The sequence below is a fragment of the Bufo bufo genome, chromosome 2, assembly GCF_905171765.1.
Source record: "Bufo bufo chromosome 2, aBufBuf1.1, whole genome shotgun sequence".
Taxonomy (NCBI): Eukaryota; Metazoa; Chordata; class Amphibia; order Anura; family Bufonidae; genus Bufo; species Bufo bufo.
The window spans coordinates 292,893,251-292,912,451 of record NC_053390.1 but is presented as its reverse complement, the minus strand read 5'-3'; the positions used below and the strand labels follow the sequence as shown (position 1 = coordinate 292,912,451).

Genomic DNA, 19,201 nt, shown 5'->3' with positions numbered 1-19,201 from the left:
ATGGGGCGCACAGAAACCTGAAAGCGGTGTATACATGTTACAATATACAGTGCTCCAGACCAAAAAAAACATCAAGGAGCCATTGGCTCCTAATCTGAAATATTTAAAAGCCAAATGAAATTTTTTAGTCGACAAATTTTTGTTGTAACACAAGAGTCAGAAACAGGGTATTCTTTAGCCTCTTGGCTATTAGTTTTTCCATTCATAAACCTCCACATTGAGCCCCCAGATAGAAGCCTGCAGGGCGCGCTGGCACTTCTGGTGTGACATCACCTGGGCACATGGTCTTTACTCAGCAGAGGCTCCATTCCCGTCATGCTGTCCCTGGCACTTCATGAGCAGTCGGCAGTGGCACGTGCTCCCCTGTTCCACGAATGGCAGTTAAATTATCGTGCATATTCATACGCATTAGACATTTTTTAGGGAGAAAAACGTTCTGTACAGGTATCCATGACGCTCTTACAGTTGTTATTGCGACTAGGGATGAAACATCCGAAGTCAATTCGCATAAAACTTAGTTCCATAATTGCGACCTCTCCCACTCACCATGTCTGCGATGCTGCATGCCCTAACCCTGCTGTTCTGTCGAGACTCCACCTGAAGCCTGGCTGGTAACAGCCATATTTTATTGAGGAGCGCCGTTGGATCTCTCCTGCACATCAGCCGTACTCTGCATACAAAAAGAATGGACTAAGTGCAACAAAAAAAAGGGGGGGGGTGTAAAGTGGTTGTCCCAAATGGCCATTTATTACATAACCACAGGTTAGATAAGCCTGGGGCTACATGGTGACTTTGGCTTCTTGCAGACGAGCTTTACTCCCGCAGCGAGTCCACGACACAGCACCCGGCCTGACCTCCCAGCACTGACGGGAATCACATAGCATTATATTGATTTATGATGCTATGTAACCCTTACAGTTCTGGAATGTATTGGATAACACGGACAGCATTATGTCAGTGTTATCCAATACATTCCAGAACTGTAAGGGTTACATAGCATCATAAATCAATATAATGCTATGTGAACCCCCGGCAGCGCTGGGAGGTCGGGCCGGGAGCTACGTTGCGGACTCGCTGCGGGAGGAACGCTAGTCTGCAAGGGGCCTTTGGCTGTGACAAACATCACATGGCCAGAGATCACAGTGTAGCAATGCAGCATTGCCACTAGTGAGAGGGGTCATTTTGGGACCTGCACCAATAATTCTCACAACTGTAGGGTTGCAATGCGACCCCATTCACTGTCACGATTTGAAACCCTGCACTACATTATGATTGTCCTTGCTGGCAACAGTGCATTCCTTTCTTTTTATTTAGCGCACACAGTGCACCAGGCCCTGTGACAGAATTGCGTAAACCAGCTATGGAATCAGTTTCATCTGCTAGTGTGAGGAGACATAAAGACCAGCGTTACTCGGCATTCTGTGTGTGGCTGAGCGCACTGCAGCTGTCCACCATCATTGCCCTCTTTTCTCCACCACTTACCCCTTACATGGGGGGGGCACAGGGCACCCTCAGTACATGGCGCAGTGTATGCAGAACGCTCACCTCCGTGCGTCGCATGACTGAAAAACTCGTCTACTTTAGCTGCCCCTTGTCTATGGAGCAGTCGGCAGTGAGCGCACTCCCCGTTTTCATAACTGAAAAGCAAGCTGCTGTGTTCAGCATGAGCGGAGCAGCCAATGGTACGGCAGCACACTGATACTGACCAATCAGCAGCCTCCTCTCTAACAACAGAGCTCTGTACTGTACGGAGCTCTGTTATTGGATTGCTGTGTGTCTGCTGGATGCAAGACCTTTCTTCTAAAAGCGGCAGAGCTGCAGAAGGTCTAGGCGCAAATGGCGACAAGACTACAAACTCTTGTCGCCATTTTGCAACTCCAAGTCGCATTGGCGACCATTTTGATCACCATCTGGAGCCCTGATATATATATTGTGCTATATACACTTTTACAATATTTTTTATTTCCTCAATGCATGTGAATCTGTCAGATGTCAAGAATCTTTTGTCTATTACCCTAACAAATTCATTAAAGTTGACTTGAACATGTGTGAACTCTGTTCCAGCACTGGAAAACAGTCTGTGACCATCTCACCTGAGCCCAGGATCTCCTTACAAGTGGATCTGAGAAATATGGTGCAGAAGAATAAAACGAGTGGCTACCCACGACCTATACGACTCGCTGTGAAGGAGCAGGATCAATGTGAGCTTTATATTCATGGTTTTTCTTTATGTCCAAAGCACATTTATATACCTTCACACAAAGGAAATTGTCAAAGGAAAGTGTCAAATTCACTTTTTGTGTACCTAATCGACCCCTGATATTGAAGCACTTCACAACTACATCTCCCAGCATCCTCTGTGCGTCATTCTCCCCCCCCAACTCCTAGCCTCTGTCACTGCCTCTTCCTCGTTCCACCTTCTAACCCATCGCACCCACCACCAGCTTGTCACTGTCTCCAAGCCAAAATAATGTTTAAAGAGGACCTTTCACTAGAATAAAAAATCTAAACTAAGCATACAGACATGGAGAGCGGCGCCCAGGGATCCCCCTGCACTTACTATTATCCCTGGGCGCCGCTCCGTTCTCCCGGTATAGCCTCCGGTATCTTCATATGTTCGGTTCAACTGGGTGGAGCCCGCCGGCGTCTCCTTCTACCAGGCTATAGCTGATAGCTTGAGAGGTTTTTTTTTTTTCTCTCAGGCTATGAGCTGAGCGCTGCTATTGGCCAGCGCTACAGCCTGGGAGAAAGAGACGCCGGCAGGCTCCACCCAGTTGAACCGAACATATGAAGCTACCGGAGCCTATACCGGGAGAACGGAGCGGCGCCCAGGGATAATAGTAAGTGCAGGGAGATCCCTGGGCGCCGCTCTCCATGTCTGTATGCTTAGTTTACATTTTTTATTCTAGTGAAAGGTCCTCTTTAAATGTGCATAAGTTTTCCAGTGAGCAATAGTGTCTAGCAGTTTTCTCCAAATGTTTGCAGCCTCATGAATTGATGCATCCTACCATTGATAAATCATGTCAATGGCTTATCATAAGTGGCGGTTAAGTGCACCTGTGATGTAGAAGTACTTTGTATCTTCTACATTCTATATTTTACACAGTATATTGGAAATAGAAGTACTTGGATCACCTTTCGGATGGATATCTCTAATAGAGTAAGGGCACATTCACACGGCCGTATGAACGGACCCATTCATTTCAATGGGGCTACAAAAGATGCGGACAGCACACTGTGTGTTGTCCGCATCCGTAGATCCGTTCCACGGCCTAGCAAATAAGAGAGATGATAGTGCCAGCCACATGCGGTCCGCAAATTGCGGAACGCACACGGGCCGGCATCTGTGTTTTGTGGATCCACAAAACACTGCGGTCTTCTGAGCCCTAACTGATACACATATTAAAAAAAACAAGGTTATTAATTTAATGTTTATGGCTTGCCCATTTCTTTCTACAGTTTTTGTGTGGCAGTGGCTGTCAGATGATGAAACCTGGATCTCCTACGATGCCAAAACGTCTATCTTCCTGGAAACTGCACTGCACACGGACAGCAAGATTGTGTCTCTTTGTCTGGGTGGCAAGCCTTACACAATTGATCTTGGAGCCATGGTGCAAAAAAATACCCAGTCACATTATGAAAGACAGATTCAGCGCTGCTTATCTGGTATGTTTGCTGAGTGGTAAATATCTGTAGAGATCAGCAGCATTTAAAGGCTATGTATACCTTTTGGAGGCAGTTTTTGCTAATGATTTGCATTTTACTCATTTTTAGCTATTTTCAATTGGCCTTTATTAAAAGTATTGAGCTGTTCTGTCACAAAGAGTTAACTGTTTTTCTGACCATGTGACTGACTGGCACTTTCACTTTGTGGCAGTCTAATATCCTTTATCTCTAAACTACTAAGAGGTCATAAACACTTATTTAACCCACATTTTATCAGTAAGATAAGAACTGAGCTATGATGAGTGTTTATAATATCAGAGAGCAGAGATAAGGAGCCCTTCAGCTCCCCAACTGACAGAAAAGGGAAAATCCAGAGGCTGCATGTTGGTTATGTACAGAAAAAAAGCCTCCCTATTTCTAATGAAGACCATTTAAAAAAAAATATTTTCTCGCCCAGTTTCCTTGGGGGACACAGAAGACCTTGGGTATAGCTCATCTCCCTAGGAGGCGTGACACTAAGTGAAGACTGTTAAGCCCCTCCTCCCCAGCTATACCCTCAGCCTGGAGAGAGAGACTGCCAGTTTTTGCTTAGTGTCCAAGGAGGCAAGACACTCCCTGCTCTGCAGGGCTGGTTTCTCCTTGTTTAAATTTTAGATTTTTACTTTTTTCTTTTCTTTTTGTTCCAGATCATCAGGGACAACAGAGACGCACTAGACCTCTCTGTTTCTCCCGGGGTTGAGCTGCGCCAGTGCCGGTCACCCGCACGGCTGCCTCCCCCACAGAAGGCAAGGTGGATCAGGGCAGCCCAGCTCCCCTACATCCCGCCAGCGCAAGGGTCGCCCGCACGCCAAGTCCCCCTTCCAGCGTCCTGCCACTACGGTGCCAGTAGCTGAAGGGGCGACCCTGCTGGAACGGACCGAGGGTGAAGACGTCTATGGTGAGAGATTGGCTGCTCCAGCCCAACGTCCCCGTCCCCCCCCGGTCTCCTGCGTGCCTGACCCTATACTGGGCCTATGGACCCTTCTGTCCCTGCTAGACCTAGGCTGGCCCCTGGGCTGCCGCAGGGCGACATTCTGCTCCCTCTCTCCTGGCCTCCATAGGTCATTGGCACCCTTCTCCCTACAAGAAGAATGCCTGGGGAGCTGCAGAGGTCCGCAACTAGCTGCCCCTGACTGAGGGGTTATGCAGGCGTCCCACCCTCACAGGCACCCGGTCTCAGGGTCCCCCTCCCTCTTACCGGCTACTGCTTCAGGGCCAGAGCCTTGCTGCTCCTGACCCTCCTCTGCCCTCACGGGCACCGGCCCAAGGGCAAGGTGGTTGTGGCTGTTGGCCACATGGTGCGCTGTTATAAGCCAGGGCCCGCTCCATGGGTAAAATGGCTGCCGAGCGCAGGGTCCTCGCTTCTGGGCAGCGGGGTGGGCACCCGCGGCCTGCAATATGAGCGCTATGCTTCAACAGCCCCAGGCCGACCGTCGGAACATTCCGGTCGGCCGGGCACCGCAGGCTTTACGGCCGCGATCCCGGCGCTCTATCCGGGTCCCCGCCTCTTCCGGCCCGCGGGGTGGGCACCCGCGGCCGGCATGTGCATGCGCCGCTTCGTTCCCCGGCCGGTACTTGAATACTGTGCGGCCCCGGTCAGCCGGGCGCCGCTAATAATTTAGGCCCCGGCTTCACGGCCTACAATTACTAGGCCTCTGTTGGAGGGGGCTGGAACTTCTCCAGGCGGGAATTCTTCCCGCCGGGAGGTTCCCCCGCCCCCAGGGGATCGCAGCGCCGCCCTCCAGGCCGGATCCCTGTTAACCCTTTGGGTACAGGCCGGCTTCAGATGGCCTGTATGGGTGCCCCCAGGGGATCGCAGCGCCGCGGTACAGGCCGGCTTCAGATGGGCCTGTATGGCTGCCCCCAGGGGATCGCAGCGCCGCCCTCCTGGCCGGATCCCTGTTTAACCCTTTGGGTACAGGCCGGCTTCAGATGGGCCTGTATGGAACCCCCCAGTGCCCCTGTAGGTGGCTCCCCTTTTCTGTTATATATATATATATATATATATATATATATATATATATATATATATATATAAAAAAAAAAAGAATTTTTTTATATATATAACTTGTGGGCTGCGCAGGACGCTGCAGCCTCATGTCAGTACATGCCCCCCTTCCCTAGGCGGCATGTCGCACTCCCCGGCTGCGGCGCTGCCAGGGTCATTTTACCCTTCTAGCCCTCTCTCACGATACGGCGCTGGTCAAGTGCATGCGGCCTTTTCTGTAGGCAGCATTCGTCACCCTCTTTAGTTATGGTACTGCCATGTGCGGGACCCCCCTCCTGGGCGGGATACTGTACTCTCCCTGGCTACGGTTTGGCCTTGTGCATGATCCCCCTTTCATTGGCGGACTACTGCAGTTTCACCGGATACGGTGCTGGCCATGTGCACGACCTCCTTCCATAGGCGGAACGCTACACTCTCACTAGATTCGTTGCGATCTGTGCATGACCCCTTTTTTCTTAGGCGGAATACTGCACTCTCACCAGATACGGTGCTGGCCATGTGCACGATCCCTTTCCATTGGTGGAACGCTGCACTCTCACTGGATTCGTTGCCGATCATGTGCGTGACCCCCTTCCATAGGCGGAATGCTGCACTCTCTGATTTCGCTGACGCCCATAGGCATGACTCCCTTCCGTGGACGGCATTTGGCACTCTCACTGGATTCACTGCCAGCCATGTGCATGACCACTTTCCATAGGTGGTATGATGCACTCTCATTGGATTTTCCCTGTGGCGGCATTCATACACTCCCTCGGTCGGTGATGTTCTCTCGCCGGTACGTTGTTGGCCATGTGCATGAACCCCATACATGGCGGGGTGCTTGCACTCTCACTGGATCCGCTGCCGGCCATATGCATGACCCCTCTTCCGTGGGCGGTGTACGCACTCTCACTGGATTCGCTGCCGGCCATGGGCACGCCTCCTTCAGGTGACATGCACACATTCTCACCGACTGATCGCACTCTCCCTGGATGCGATGCTGACCGTGTGCATGACCCCCCCCCCCCCCCTCTTTTCTGGGCGGCATACTACACTCTCACCGGATACGTTGCTGGCCTTGAGCATGGCCCTCTAACATGGGTGGAACGCTTGCGCTCCCATTGGATACCGTGCTGGCCTTGTGCGTGACCATCCCTCATTCCATGGGCGGAATTTTGCACGCTCACGAGATCCAAGGCTGTCCTTGTATGTGCCGTATTGGACTTGCACATGTTCCCCTTCATTGGGAGTAGTTACACTCTCACGAAGTTTCGGTGTTGGGTGAGTTGTTGCACACTCACTTAATGCTAGGATAGCCCTGTGCATGCCCCCCTTTCACTAGGTGGACCTCCTGCATTCCTGCTGGATACTGTGTGGCTATGTGCATGGCGCCCTTCGGGGCGAAGTATGGTATGCCCTACTTCTCTGACGTAGGTACGGCCTTGGGCATTCCCCCCTTTTTTTTTTTTTGGGGCGGGCTTTTGCACCCTTGCCGACTGCAGTTTGCCAGGTACATTTCCCCCCTTTCGGGGCGGTCAGTTTTGCGTTCCATCGCATACCATACTAGTCTTGTGCATAACTCCTTTTCAGTTTGCACTTCCGTAGATACTGTGGCACTCTGGCTGGCCTTCGCTGAGTGATATTTTGGCAGTGAGTGGACGTTTTTGTGCGTTGTTGGGCCGTGTATACCTTCTCGTCCCGTAGGTGGGTTGGCCTTCTCACTGCTTACGGGGCTACTCGTACGTATCCCTCCTTTCCTCCTGCGACATATTTTTTTCTCTTGGGAGACGGTGTTTGCAGCAAGCCTTGCACTATTCTCTAAAGAGATCATTCTGTCCACCTGTGTAAGCCTAAGGTGTTGTCCAACAAACAATAAATGAATGCCTTATAGATAAGTAGACGGCCTCTACCTGCTCGCTACTGCTCCGAGCTGGGCGGTGCTCATTCGTCTTCCCGCAGCATTGTTTCCCTGCGCTAGTGGTCACATGGTCGAGAGTGCTGTCTGCAGCGCCCTTCGCATTCTATGTTGGCTCTGGTGGGACTACGGTCCCCTCGCCTACTACTATTTCCTTCTACCAGGTTCGGGCCGCTCTTCTTGGGAAAGGTCACCCAACTTCTCTTGGGTGCTCGCTTACCCAGGTCCGGAGGACATCCACCTTGAGTTCTTCAGGATATTCGCCTTCTGCGAAGCGGTGAACGGGGCGTCTCAGTGTAGCGGGGTCCTGCTTTTGAGCTGTCCTATGGCTTCTCTATGCCCACTCCTCCTTTCTTTTGGAGGGTGTTATCCCGGCCTCTGTCTCGACTGCCTTTTCTCGCCGGTTCTGTTTGGCTCCCACTCGGTACGGATCTCTCCGATGTGGCTTCTGTTCCGGCCACGCTTCAGAGGATGTTCCTTCTCTGCCCTCCCCTCTGGGAAGAGCATGGTTGTTCAGGTGGATGGTTCTGGTGTCTTGTCCACACTGACTGTACTAGCTGTGTACCTATCTAACGGGTCTACCGCGTTCTGTCCTCCCGCTGGGTGCAGATTGCGTTTTTTCCATTCTAGGCAATGTTTCTGCTATGGATTTACCTTCTCGGTAACTTGGGAGGACTACCATTTAGTCCGTCTTCCTGTGGTGGCTACATCGGCTTGGGCTTTAGCCTGTCTTGTCCTGGCATCGGGCGGTTGCTGGGCGGACCCTTCGGTTCCTGTCCGTCTGCTCCCCCACTCCGGGTGGATACGGGACAACATTGTTCGGGGCCGACGGGACCAGTTCTACTGACCGTTCTGCCCGTGTTACTGATCATTGGGTTTTCGCCCGCTTGCCCAGGCGACTCTAGTGAGCTCGCTAGTGTTCGCTTCTAGCCGAGTTTTCGTCCAGGATCTGTGGTAGGACTTAGGACTTTACCTGGGGTTCTGTGGGAAGCTGGGCGTTCCCCCACTCTGCCTTTCTCTCTCCATGGTTCTGTCTTTCTCCAGCCCGGCCCTGGGGCTGGGACTCCGTTGCTTGAGGTATCAAGTGTCGTTCCTGTCCTTCCTCTTTCAGCGTTCCCCGACCCTCTGGGCCTGTCAGGAACTTCTTCCATGGAGCGGCTCTTGGGTTCCTTTGTACTGCCCTCCGTTACCGTCCTGGGAACCACATACTGGGCTCTTGGCGCTCCAATTTTTCCTTGGAGTCGTTACAGAAGTCCTCTGTACTCCTTCTGTCCTGTACGGTTGGGTTTCTGTAGCCATCGTGTCTCTGACTGGTGCCTGAGTGGCGGCCCTTCTTGTTCCGAGCCTTCTGTCTTCCCCCAGGACAGGGCTGTTCTCCATTCCGTCTCTTCCTTCCTTCTGAAGGTGATGTTTGTCCTTCATTTCATTGAGGCAGTCGTCCTCCCCTTCCCACCCCCGGGAACGGACACTTCACCGATTTGGACGTTTGTTTGGGCCTTGCAGTTTTTTACTTGGAGATCTCCGACTCTTGTCGACGTTCGGTCTCTTGTGTTCCCAGGAGGTCCGCGCAAGGGTTGAGGGCCTCCAGGGTGGCTTTCCTCCGCTTTCTCAGTGTGGCTCTTGCTGTGGTTGTCGCACCAAGGGCAGGGTTCTGCTTTTGGTGTCACCATTCATTTTGCCAGAGCTGTCGGTTTTTCCTGGGCCGGAGGCATTAGGCTTCGGCCATGCATTTGTAAGGTGGTCACTGGTCTTCCTTGCACACCTTACCGAGTTCTACAGGGTGCATACTCGGCCTTCGGCGTATGCTGCCTTGGGCCGCCTGGTCTGCAGGCGGCGGGTTTTTTGTTGCCTTCGGGTGCTTCGCCTTGGTGCTGTGGTCCCTCCCCCTTTGGACTGCTTTTGAACGTCCCAAGGTCTTCTGTGTCCCCCAAGGAAACTGGGCGAGAAAACGAGATTTTTGTATAACTTACCAGTAAAATCTCTTTCTCGCTCTTTCCTTGGGGGACACAGCACCCACCCATTCTTTGTTCTTCTCTGACTGTTTCCGAGTTTGTTTTACCCTTTGGGTAGTTGGCTTGTTGGTTCCACTTTTTGGACTTTGCCTTTTCTCACTACTTGGACACGCAACTGGCAGTCTCTCTCTCCAGGCTGAGGGTATAGCTGGGGAGGAGGGGCTTAACAGTCTTCACTTAGTGTCACGCCTCCTAGGGAGATGAGCTATACCCAAGGTCTTCTGTGTCCCCCAAGGAAAGAGCGAGAAAGAGATTTTACTGGTAAGTTATACAAAAATCTCGTTTTTAGCTTAATGAGTACTGTGCACTAATAAAAAAAAAATAATAATTGCCCCCAAAGGTGTACATAGCCTTTAAGTTATAAACGTGTATTTTATTGCAGTGGTGGTCTGCTTGCTCTTGTTAGTTAAAGGTGTTTTCAGGGATTAAACTTATGTTCCAATAAACATGCCCTGGCCATACTAACCTATATCTAATATGGTTGTATTGCCTGTTCTGCTCCGTTTGCTAACTTTACAAACTAGTCATGTCACCTGGTTAGTTGTCTTGCTGACGTCACGTTGGCAGGTCACATGCAACCAGCTGCTCCATTCATTTCAGGGGGGGGTGTGGGGGTCCCAGCGTCAGGACCCCCACCAATCTAGCAGTTGTGTGGATAGAGGATAACTTAATCTAACCGGAAATTCCCCTTAAATTCAAGCATGAAAATGCTTGCTGGTTGGCATCACATTTCCCCATGTAAACAAGGGATGCGCTACCGTCAGAAAAGTATGAAAGGCGAATGATCGTAGCAACAATCGTTCATCCCTGTGCAAAGGCATGTTAAACAAGCGCTAATCAACTGGATTTAAAGTTATTTGGCACTCTTTACAGCCTTATGAAAGGACTTTTTTTTTTTTTTAATTCAGACTCTCCGGTGCTGCCATAACAGGAAGACCGCAGGAAATTGTTTCCCCCGAAAAAAATGTGCTATTGAAATATGAAAATGTAGCAGAGCAAAATGAGCAGGTGCATTAGGCTCTGTTCACATCTGCATTGTGGCTTCTGTGTTCAGCCCATTCATCACATCTTGGACGTTAACAGACCCTGGTGACTTTTAATGGGGTCCGTTTGGTTTTGTTGTAGTGTCTGTTTTGATGTGGAAAACAAGCGCTGCATGCCACATTTTTCTTTAATTAAATATGGTAAAATCTCCAATGGAGACTCCAAAAAGTGTCACCAATGCAATCTGGTCAGAGCCGTAACTAACGGCTGTCAGCATCCCTATTTGTAAGCTGTAGGACTGCCTTTAGTGTGATTATTAGAATAAAGGGAAAGAGCCACAAATTACTGAGATGATGCAGAAAACCATGGGAGCGACAGCTATGAAGTTTTGTAATTCGTTGTTTCTGCAGTTGCTCTAGATGCCACAGCTGATGATGAAAATGACAGTGTTAGTAATGGACCATCATCTGCAAAAAGACTCTGCGGGAACACGAGCATTGAAAGTGGCGACAGTGAATCAGAGGATAGCAAAGGTAATCCATTTACTGTTGTCTTATGATTTTATAATCAATATTTTGAAGCCTAATGTAAATTCCTTATTGATGACCATTCTTAAGGTAGGTCAGATCGGTGGTCGTCTGGCTCCAAGCACCCCTGCTGATCAGCTTTTTCAGGAGCTCCATCACTGGACCCAGGGACCAGGAATACACAGTTCCCTACTCTATATAGTGGCTGTGCCTGGTTTGCTCACAACTCCATCCAGCACTGTAGTAACCAGGCACAGCCACTATATAGAGGAAGGAGCTGTGTAGTCCTGGTCCCTGGGTCCAGTGATGGAGCTCCTGAAAAAGCTGATCAGCAGGGGTGCTGGAAATCAGACCCACACTGATCGAACATTGATGGCCTATTCTAAAGATAACCCCTTTAATTAAATGCTTTTAAACCATGTTTTGCTTCACATTTGTCTTTTCTTTTTTTTTTTTTTATGCAGAACACATAAGAACCATTGTGTTAAAGGGTAAGGCCCCGGTGGATGCTGAATGCTCCAGCAAGCTTGGAAAGGTAAGCTGTATGATTGTCTTTAAAATGGTAGGCATTGAAAGCTAACCTGTGTTTAAGTGATAAGTTGGAGTGTTTCTGTTTCTTACCTTCTGCATAAGGCTACTTTCACACTGGCGTTTTGGCTTCCGTTTGTGAGATCCGTTCAGGGCTCTCACAAGTGGTCCAAAACGGATCAGTTTTGCCCTAATGCATTCAGAATGGATAAGGATCCTCTCAGAACGTATCAGTTTGCCTCCGTTCCGTCTCTGTTCTGCTTTGCAGCGTTTTGGTGTCTGTCTGATGAAACAGAGCCAAACGGATCCGTTCTGACACACAATGTAAGTCAGTGGGGACGGATCCGTTTTCTATGACACAATCTGGCACAATAGAAAACGGATCCATCCTCCATTGACTTTCAATGGTGTTCAAGACGGATCAGTTTTTGGCAATGTTACAGATAATACGCATATGCAAACGGTTGTATTATCTGAACGGAAGCGTTTGTGCAGATCCATGACGGATCCGCACCAAACGCGAGTGTGAAAGTATCCTAATACGTGTGTGATTATGTTCTTGCCTCTGGTCTCGCCTTTAGGCCAGACACAGATGAGCGAGTTCAATGTGATAAACTTGCAGCATGTCAGTGTGAAGTCCCTTTCTGCCCTGTGCTCCTCTGACAGGATGGCACAACATTATGATGATTTATAATATTGCTTGACCCTGTCAGTGTAATACAATAGATTTCAGAACTCTCAGGGTCACACAGCATTATAAATCATCATACGGCCGTTGTTTTGGCGGCTCGGATGCGGACCCATTCACTTCAGTGGGGCCGCAAAAGATGCGGACAGCACTCCGTGTGCTGTCCGCATCCGTTGCTCCGTTCCGTGGCCCCGCTAAAAAAATATAACATGTTCTATTCTTGTCCGCGCTTTGCGGACAAGAATAGGCATTTATATTGAAGGCCGTCCATGCCGTTCCGCCATCTATGTTTTGCGGATCTGCGATATGCGGACTGCAAAACACACCACAGTTGTGTGCATGAGGCCTAATGCTGTGCGATCCTGTCAGAGGAGCGGAGGTCAGAACGGGATCTCACACTGACAAAAAATGTCTGTTTACTCGATGGGAAGATGTCCTAATGGTAGCCACAATGTAGGATGACTTCTCCCCTGTGCGGTCTCATTATGATGACCTCACAAGCCAGCATCCCAGTCTGTAGAAGGGTTGTTAGCTCCGGTGTCAGGTTGCATATCATGATTTCAGCAGTAGTACAGACAGCAAGGCTACAGAGCATTTACAGTAACATCTACCACTACATGTGACCATGTGGAATACAGGGGAGTGTGTGTGCTGCGTATATACAAGGAGTGTGCTGCCAGGTACTGATAATGCCCTCTGTCTTGTTTCTGGATTTACAAAGTGAAAAGTGAGAGACAAGCAGCTATGCTGCAGGTGACTATGAGAATATTGATATATTGGAAACAGATCAGAAGTCTTAGATATTTGTTGAAATTAGTGAGAAACTTTGAAAGAAATTGAATGAGTTAGCCATTTGGATATATTATGTTGCTGGGTAATTGAAAAAGAAGCCTCTACAGCAGGGGGTATTCAAGTACTTTTTGTAAAAGCCCATTTGCCTTGGTCTGTCATCAGGTGAAGGTCTGAGCTTAACACAGACAGTCGAAGCAAGATACATGGGGTTGCTTTATGAATAACTACATATGCCTCACATTATACTAGGGTAGGACCAGAAATGGTGGGTGGTGGTGATCGGACTGGGATGTGGCCAAAAACGGTGGCTGTGAATGACATGTCTGTGTTTTTTATTATTTATTAAAAGTGGATTGACCATTCCTTGTTAATGGCAGCACAAACTTGTGAAACCCTGCACCCATTAGCAATAAGCAAGTAATAGTTTTTAATGAATAGTAGGCTTGCATGGCTGTTTGGTCTTCAGCTGCATTGTCGCTGCTTCACCACCTACTGTCTTGTCCTACCCTAAGTAATCCCACGTTCCTCACAATATTAAAGGTGTTGTCTCACTTCAGCAAATAGAATTTATCATGTAGAAGAAGTTAAAGTGTAACTGCCGTTTCATTTTTTATTCCCTAATGGTATAGTACACCCTGCTGTATAAGTGCTTTTGTGATAAAAAATTTGACCATTTTCAGTTTTACCTGCTAATAACTCCCACAAATGCATGCTACTTTCCTATTCAGCAGCTCTCATCTCACAGCGTTGCCATGTGCAGTCCGTCTTCTCAGTATTATAACAAAACACGGAGGAGCTCAGCCCTGACAGCCTGGAGCTGGGCTGAGGCAGAAAGTGGAGGGGGGAGGGCTGCTTTAGATGGTGATATCTTCTCAATGGTAGCAGCTAGAAATATGCAACTGGTCTTGTTTGAAAGTTGATAGTCCAGGCTTTCATACAAGACCAGAATGACAGCTCTAGTCCAAGCAACAGAGGAGAAATCACTGTTAGAAATAGTCGGGAATAATCGCGGGTAAAATCTGCTTTTACTTTCAGCTTCATTCACAGCATACCGATTTCTATCATTGATATCTTCCCCTGTACTGAACAGATTTGTCATTCTGATATTGTCTGAAAGCTTGGAATGTCTGCTCAATACAAAGCCCATATTTCTAGCTGGTACCAAACCAGAGATATAAGCAGCTAAAGCAGCCCCCTCCCTGTCAGTCTGGAAGAGAATGAGGGACAGCTGGCTATTAAGAGGTTAAAAGAAATGCTTACTGATTTTAATGTAATTGCAGGGCTTGTCTCTGGTTAGCTGTATGAGAGGATACACACTGCTCTGGGTACTGTGGGAAGTTATCTGCATTCTGATTGGTCCTGCTAGTTCATGTGAGGAGAGCAAGGGCTTATGGGAAGTGATGGAAATACAGGACGGCCTCAAGGAAGGGCACAGATCATCACAGGAAGAGCAGCAGAGGCCATCTTATGAAGTTACTGAAATAGAGGCACAGAGAAATATGGTTGCTAAGGGCTGAATACAGACATCAGAAAGGAAAAATTCAGCTTCATGAATATCTTCCCTTCAGCATCACATATGTTAGGAATTTCATTTTTGGTAGTGAAATGGCAGTTACACTTTAATACAAGCCACTTACTAATGTATTGTTATTGTCCATATTGCTTTCTTTGCTGGCTGGATTCATTTTTCCACCACATTATGCACTGCTTGTTTCCATGGTTATGACCACCTTGCAGTCCATCAATGGTGGTCGTGTTTGCACACTATAGGAAAAATCTGTAGCCTGTGTGTGCTCCCACGGACCCAGCCACCAAATTGGCCAGCGCTTTTTCCTATAGCGTGCAAGTACGACCACCACTAATGGATTGCAGGGTGGTTGGTAACCATGGAAACGAGCAGTGTTTAATGCAATGGAAAAATTAATCCAGCCAGTGAAGGAAGCAATATGGATAATAACAATACATTAGTAAGTGGCTTGTATTAACTTCCTCTACATGATCACTGCTATTTGCTGAAGTGAGACAACTCATTTAACCCTAATGCAAGGCAGTGGGGATAAAATTAGGCGAATGGGGATTTTGAGCACACAGCTAATCAAGTGAGGTGTAGTGGGGTTATAAAATATACCTCACACAGTGTTGCTAATGCTAGTCATATAGAGGTACTAAATTACATGCAATTTATATATATCATCTACATCCAGTACAGTGCATTCAGATACAGAGATGTGCACAGACCATTTAGGAACGTGCTGCTGATAATGTGTATTGCTGCGTCAAAAAATATTCAAACTATTAAATATAGGAATATTTATATTATATGTAAATGTTTGTTTTCATCTCTCCCCCCCAAAAAATTTAATAACGTTATGAAAGTCATATGTACCCCAAAATGGTACCAATAAAAACAATAGATTGTCCAACAAAATAACAAGCCTTCACATAGCTCTGTAGACAAAAATATAATAGTTATGGGTGTCAGAATATGGAGATGCAAAGAATTTTTTTCAAAGAATATATTTTTTTTTAACTCCTTAAGGACACAGCCTTATTTCACCTTAAGGACCAGGCCATTTTTTGCAAATCTGACCAGTGTCACTTTAAGTGGTGATAACTTTAAAACACTTTGACTTATCCAGGCCATTCTGAGAGAGTTTATTTTCGTCACATATTGTACTTCATGACACTGGTAAAATGAAGTAAAAAAAATTCATTTTTATTTATAAAAAAAAATACCAAATTTACCAAAAATTTGTAAAAAATTGCAAATTTCCAAGTTTCAATTTCTCTACTTCTATAATACATAGTAATACCTCCAAAAATAGTTATTACTTTACATTCCCCATATGTCTACTTCATGTTTGGCTCAATTTGGGAATGATATTTTATTTTTGCGGGATGTTAATTTTTCAGAAATCTTCAAAATCCCACTTTCTAAGGACCAGTTCAGGTCTGAAGTCATTTTGTGAGGCTTACATAATAGAAACCACCCAAAAGAAACTACACCCCTCAAGGTATTCAAAACAGATTTTACAAACGTCGTTAACCCTTTAGGTGTTCCACAAGAGTTAATGGCAAATGGTGATAAAATTTCAGAATTTTGTTGTTTTTTTTGGCAAATTTTCCATTTGAATCCATTTTTTCCAGTAACAAAGCAAGGGGTTAACAGCCAAAAAATTCTATATTTATTGCCCCGATTCTGTAGTTTGCAGAAACACCCCATATGTGGCCGTAAACTACTGTACGGGCACACAGTAGGGCGTAGAGGGAAAGGTGCGCCGTATGGTTTTTGGAAGGCAGATTTTGCTGGACGTGTTTTTCTCGCCCATATTCATTGGGGGACAGAGACCGTGGGTATAGCTATGTCCTCTAGGAGGCGTTGACACTAGTAAAAGCTGTTAGCTCCTCCCCTGGCAGCTATACCCCCTCCAGCCTGGAGAGGGAGCTTCAGTTTTTTCTAGTGTCAATAGGAAGCAAGACCTCCTGAAGATTTTTTATTTTAGTTTATTTTTTTCCTTCTTTTTCAGATGGGAAAACAGTGGACGCCTCGCCTCCCTGTTCTCCCGGGGTCGAGTTGCGCCAGTGCCGGTCATCCGCACTGCTGCCTCCCCCACAGAAGACAAGGTGGACCAGGGCAGCCTCGCTCCCCTGCATCCCGCCAACCAATAGGTCCGACATAGAGAAGACCTTCCCGCCATTCCAGACTCCTGCCACTCCGGTGCCAGCTGCTGAGGAGGTGACTCTGCTGGAGAAGGTACCATTATGGGCCCACTTAGGAAGGGTGAAGCGAAGAGGAGGAAGATAAGGTGAGTACACGGGACTAGGTGAGTATGTTAACCCTCCCTTCCTATTAAAGGGTTCTACGGAAAGGTTCCCTCTTTGGGCTACATTTATCAATAGCCCAGCTTCCAACAGTCTTCCTTCCCTCCCCCTCTGTGCCGTCGGTACTCGGGCACATAAGGGGGTTAATGGCCAGGTCCCCCGCAGGCACTATTAAACAGCGGGTGACCGTGCGCACCACTTTGGTCGGGTGTGGAGAACGGATGCAGAGTGCCTGCGCAACTAACGCTCAGATGCCCCTTGCTTCTGCTCCCCAGCGATAATCATCCCCTGGAAGCGGGCGCCTAAGAGCCCGCCGCTCCAGGAAGCTAACGCCAGCACTGGGTCCGGACACCATAAAATCTGGCCCCGCCTTCTCTCTGGCCCACGCTCCCAGCATGCGTGCGCATTCTTTCTGCGGTCTGGCGGCATTCACTTACAGTGATGCGCTGGTGTGTGGTGAACGCGCCGGACCTTCCCAATCACCTGCCTTCCACCTGCGCAATCCAATTCGGCCGGCCGCGGTCTTACAGCGTTGTCCCCGCAGCCCTCGGTGCTCCAGCCGTACAGTTGGCCGGGTCCCATAACGTTAGGCCCCGGCTTGCGGCCTACTAGCCCGCACTTCATCCCCGGGGAGAGGGGCGGTCTGGCGCGAATTCTTCCCGCCTTGTCTTCCTCTCCCCCTGTAGCTCGCAGAGCCCTGCCCTCGGTCCTCAGGCAGTTAACCCTTCCTGGTCAGCCTTTTCTTGAGGCTGGCACAGGATTATATGGGTTTCTTGCTGAGGGGCTTTAATGGTGAGGGACTTAACTCCTCTGCCTCTTGCCCAATTGAGGTGAGCATCCCAGTTTTTTTTATAAAATAAATAAACACAAATAAGTCCATTCGGGTCCTCCCCCCTCAGTCCCCATCACTGCAGGACCCCCCTGTCTGTGTCAGACTTGGCCCGTGTCCTATCACGGTCAAAGGAGGACCCTTCAGTTTTCCATTCACCCTCTGGGGTCGTTTTGGTTAATAAAGAGCTGCCTGCGCAATCCAATGGTAGATCTCTCTATCTTTCCACTTACCCTCTGGGACCGTTTGGTTGCCAAGCGCTGCCTGCGCAATCCAATTGTGTACATCCGGACCTTCCCAATCCCCCTCCGGGGTCATTTGGTTGATAAAGCGCTGCCTGCGCAATCAAATGGTGGATCTCCGGATCTTCCCATCAGGCTCCTGGGTCGTTTGTTTGATAAGCACCGCCTGCGCAATCCAATGGTGGATCTCCGGACTTTCCCAATCCACCCTCCGAGGTCGTTTGGGTTGCACAGGCAGTTCTTTGTTAACCAATGGAGGACCTCTGAAAATTCCCAATCCACCCTCCGGGGTCGTTTGGTTGATGTAGCTCCGCCTGCGCAATCCGGTGAGTTAACCTCTAGACGTTGCCATTCCACCCTCAAGTAGTTGGTTGATAGATTCCACCGGCGCAGTCTCCAGCTGCCATGGACGAGTTCTTGAGAGGCAGGATTGCACATAGTGGGCCAGACGCACCCCCACCCTTCCTCCCTAGGGTCACGCTCAGACGCACCCTCCCTCCCTTGAGAGGTTCGGTCTGAAGGGAGGATCAGTGTATCGGTCTCTGCCGTGATTCCGGTGCGATCTTCTAAGATGGCGTCCGAGGTAGGCAGCAGTACTTGTCGTATGCATTACCCCCTTCCTTAGGTGGAGTATTTGCACTACTACTGGATGCAGTACTCCCTTGGTTTTTACCTACCTCTATTGGGGTCTAACCGCACTAGAACTGTTTCAGTGCCGGCAGTAGGCATTCCCCCTTTCATTAGATGGCGGAACTGCTTTCCCACTGGGGACAGTACTTATTGTATGCATTAGCCTCTTACATAGGTGGCGCTATGGCATTGTCCCTGGTTCAGTATTTACTGTATGTCTTACCCCCTTACGTAGGTGGGGTATTGTTACGGGACTCTCCTTATGCCTTGCCCTTTCCGTTAGAGGCGTTTTCTCTCTACTTGGATTCAGTTCCTGCTAGATGCATTACTACATTACCACCCTTCATGGTGGAGTATTTGCACTACCACTGAGTGCAGTGCTCGCCGTAAGCATTACCCCCTTTCATTGATGGGATAATTGCAACATTGCCTTTTCCACAAGTGATACACTACCGTGGGGAATGAGTACACATCTTGGATGTTGCACTTCAACTACGCCACGGCTATAGATGCCTTAGCTTCTTCTACAAGTGGAGCGTA

General features: G+C 48.6%; 1 protein-coding gene across 1 annotated transcript in view; it reads left to right on the top strand.

Moving 5' to 3' along the window:
* The window catches only part of PARP2 (poly(ADP-ribose) polymerase 2), a 110,012-nt gene that overhangs the window by 11,775 nt on the left and 79,036 nt on the right, over nucleotides 1-19,201 (top strand). Inside the window, exons 3-6 of the mRNA XM_040416755.1 lie at nucleotides 2,065-2,201; nucleotides 3,460-3,666; nucleotides 11,014-11,136; nucleotides 11,595-11,665. Coding sequence (XP_040272689.1) covers nucleotides 2,065-2,201; nucleotides 3,460-3,666; nucleotides 11,014-11,136; nucleotides 11,595-11,665 — 538 coding nt within the window. The remainder of the gene's footprint in view (nucleotides 1-2,064; nucleotides 2,202-3,459; nucleotides 3,667-11,013; nucleotides 11,137-11,594; nucleotides 11,666-19,201) is intronic.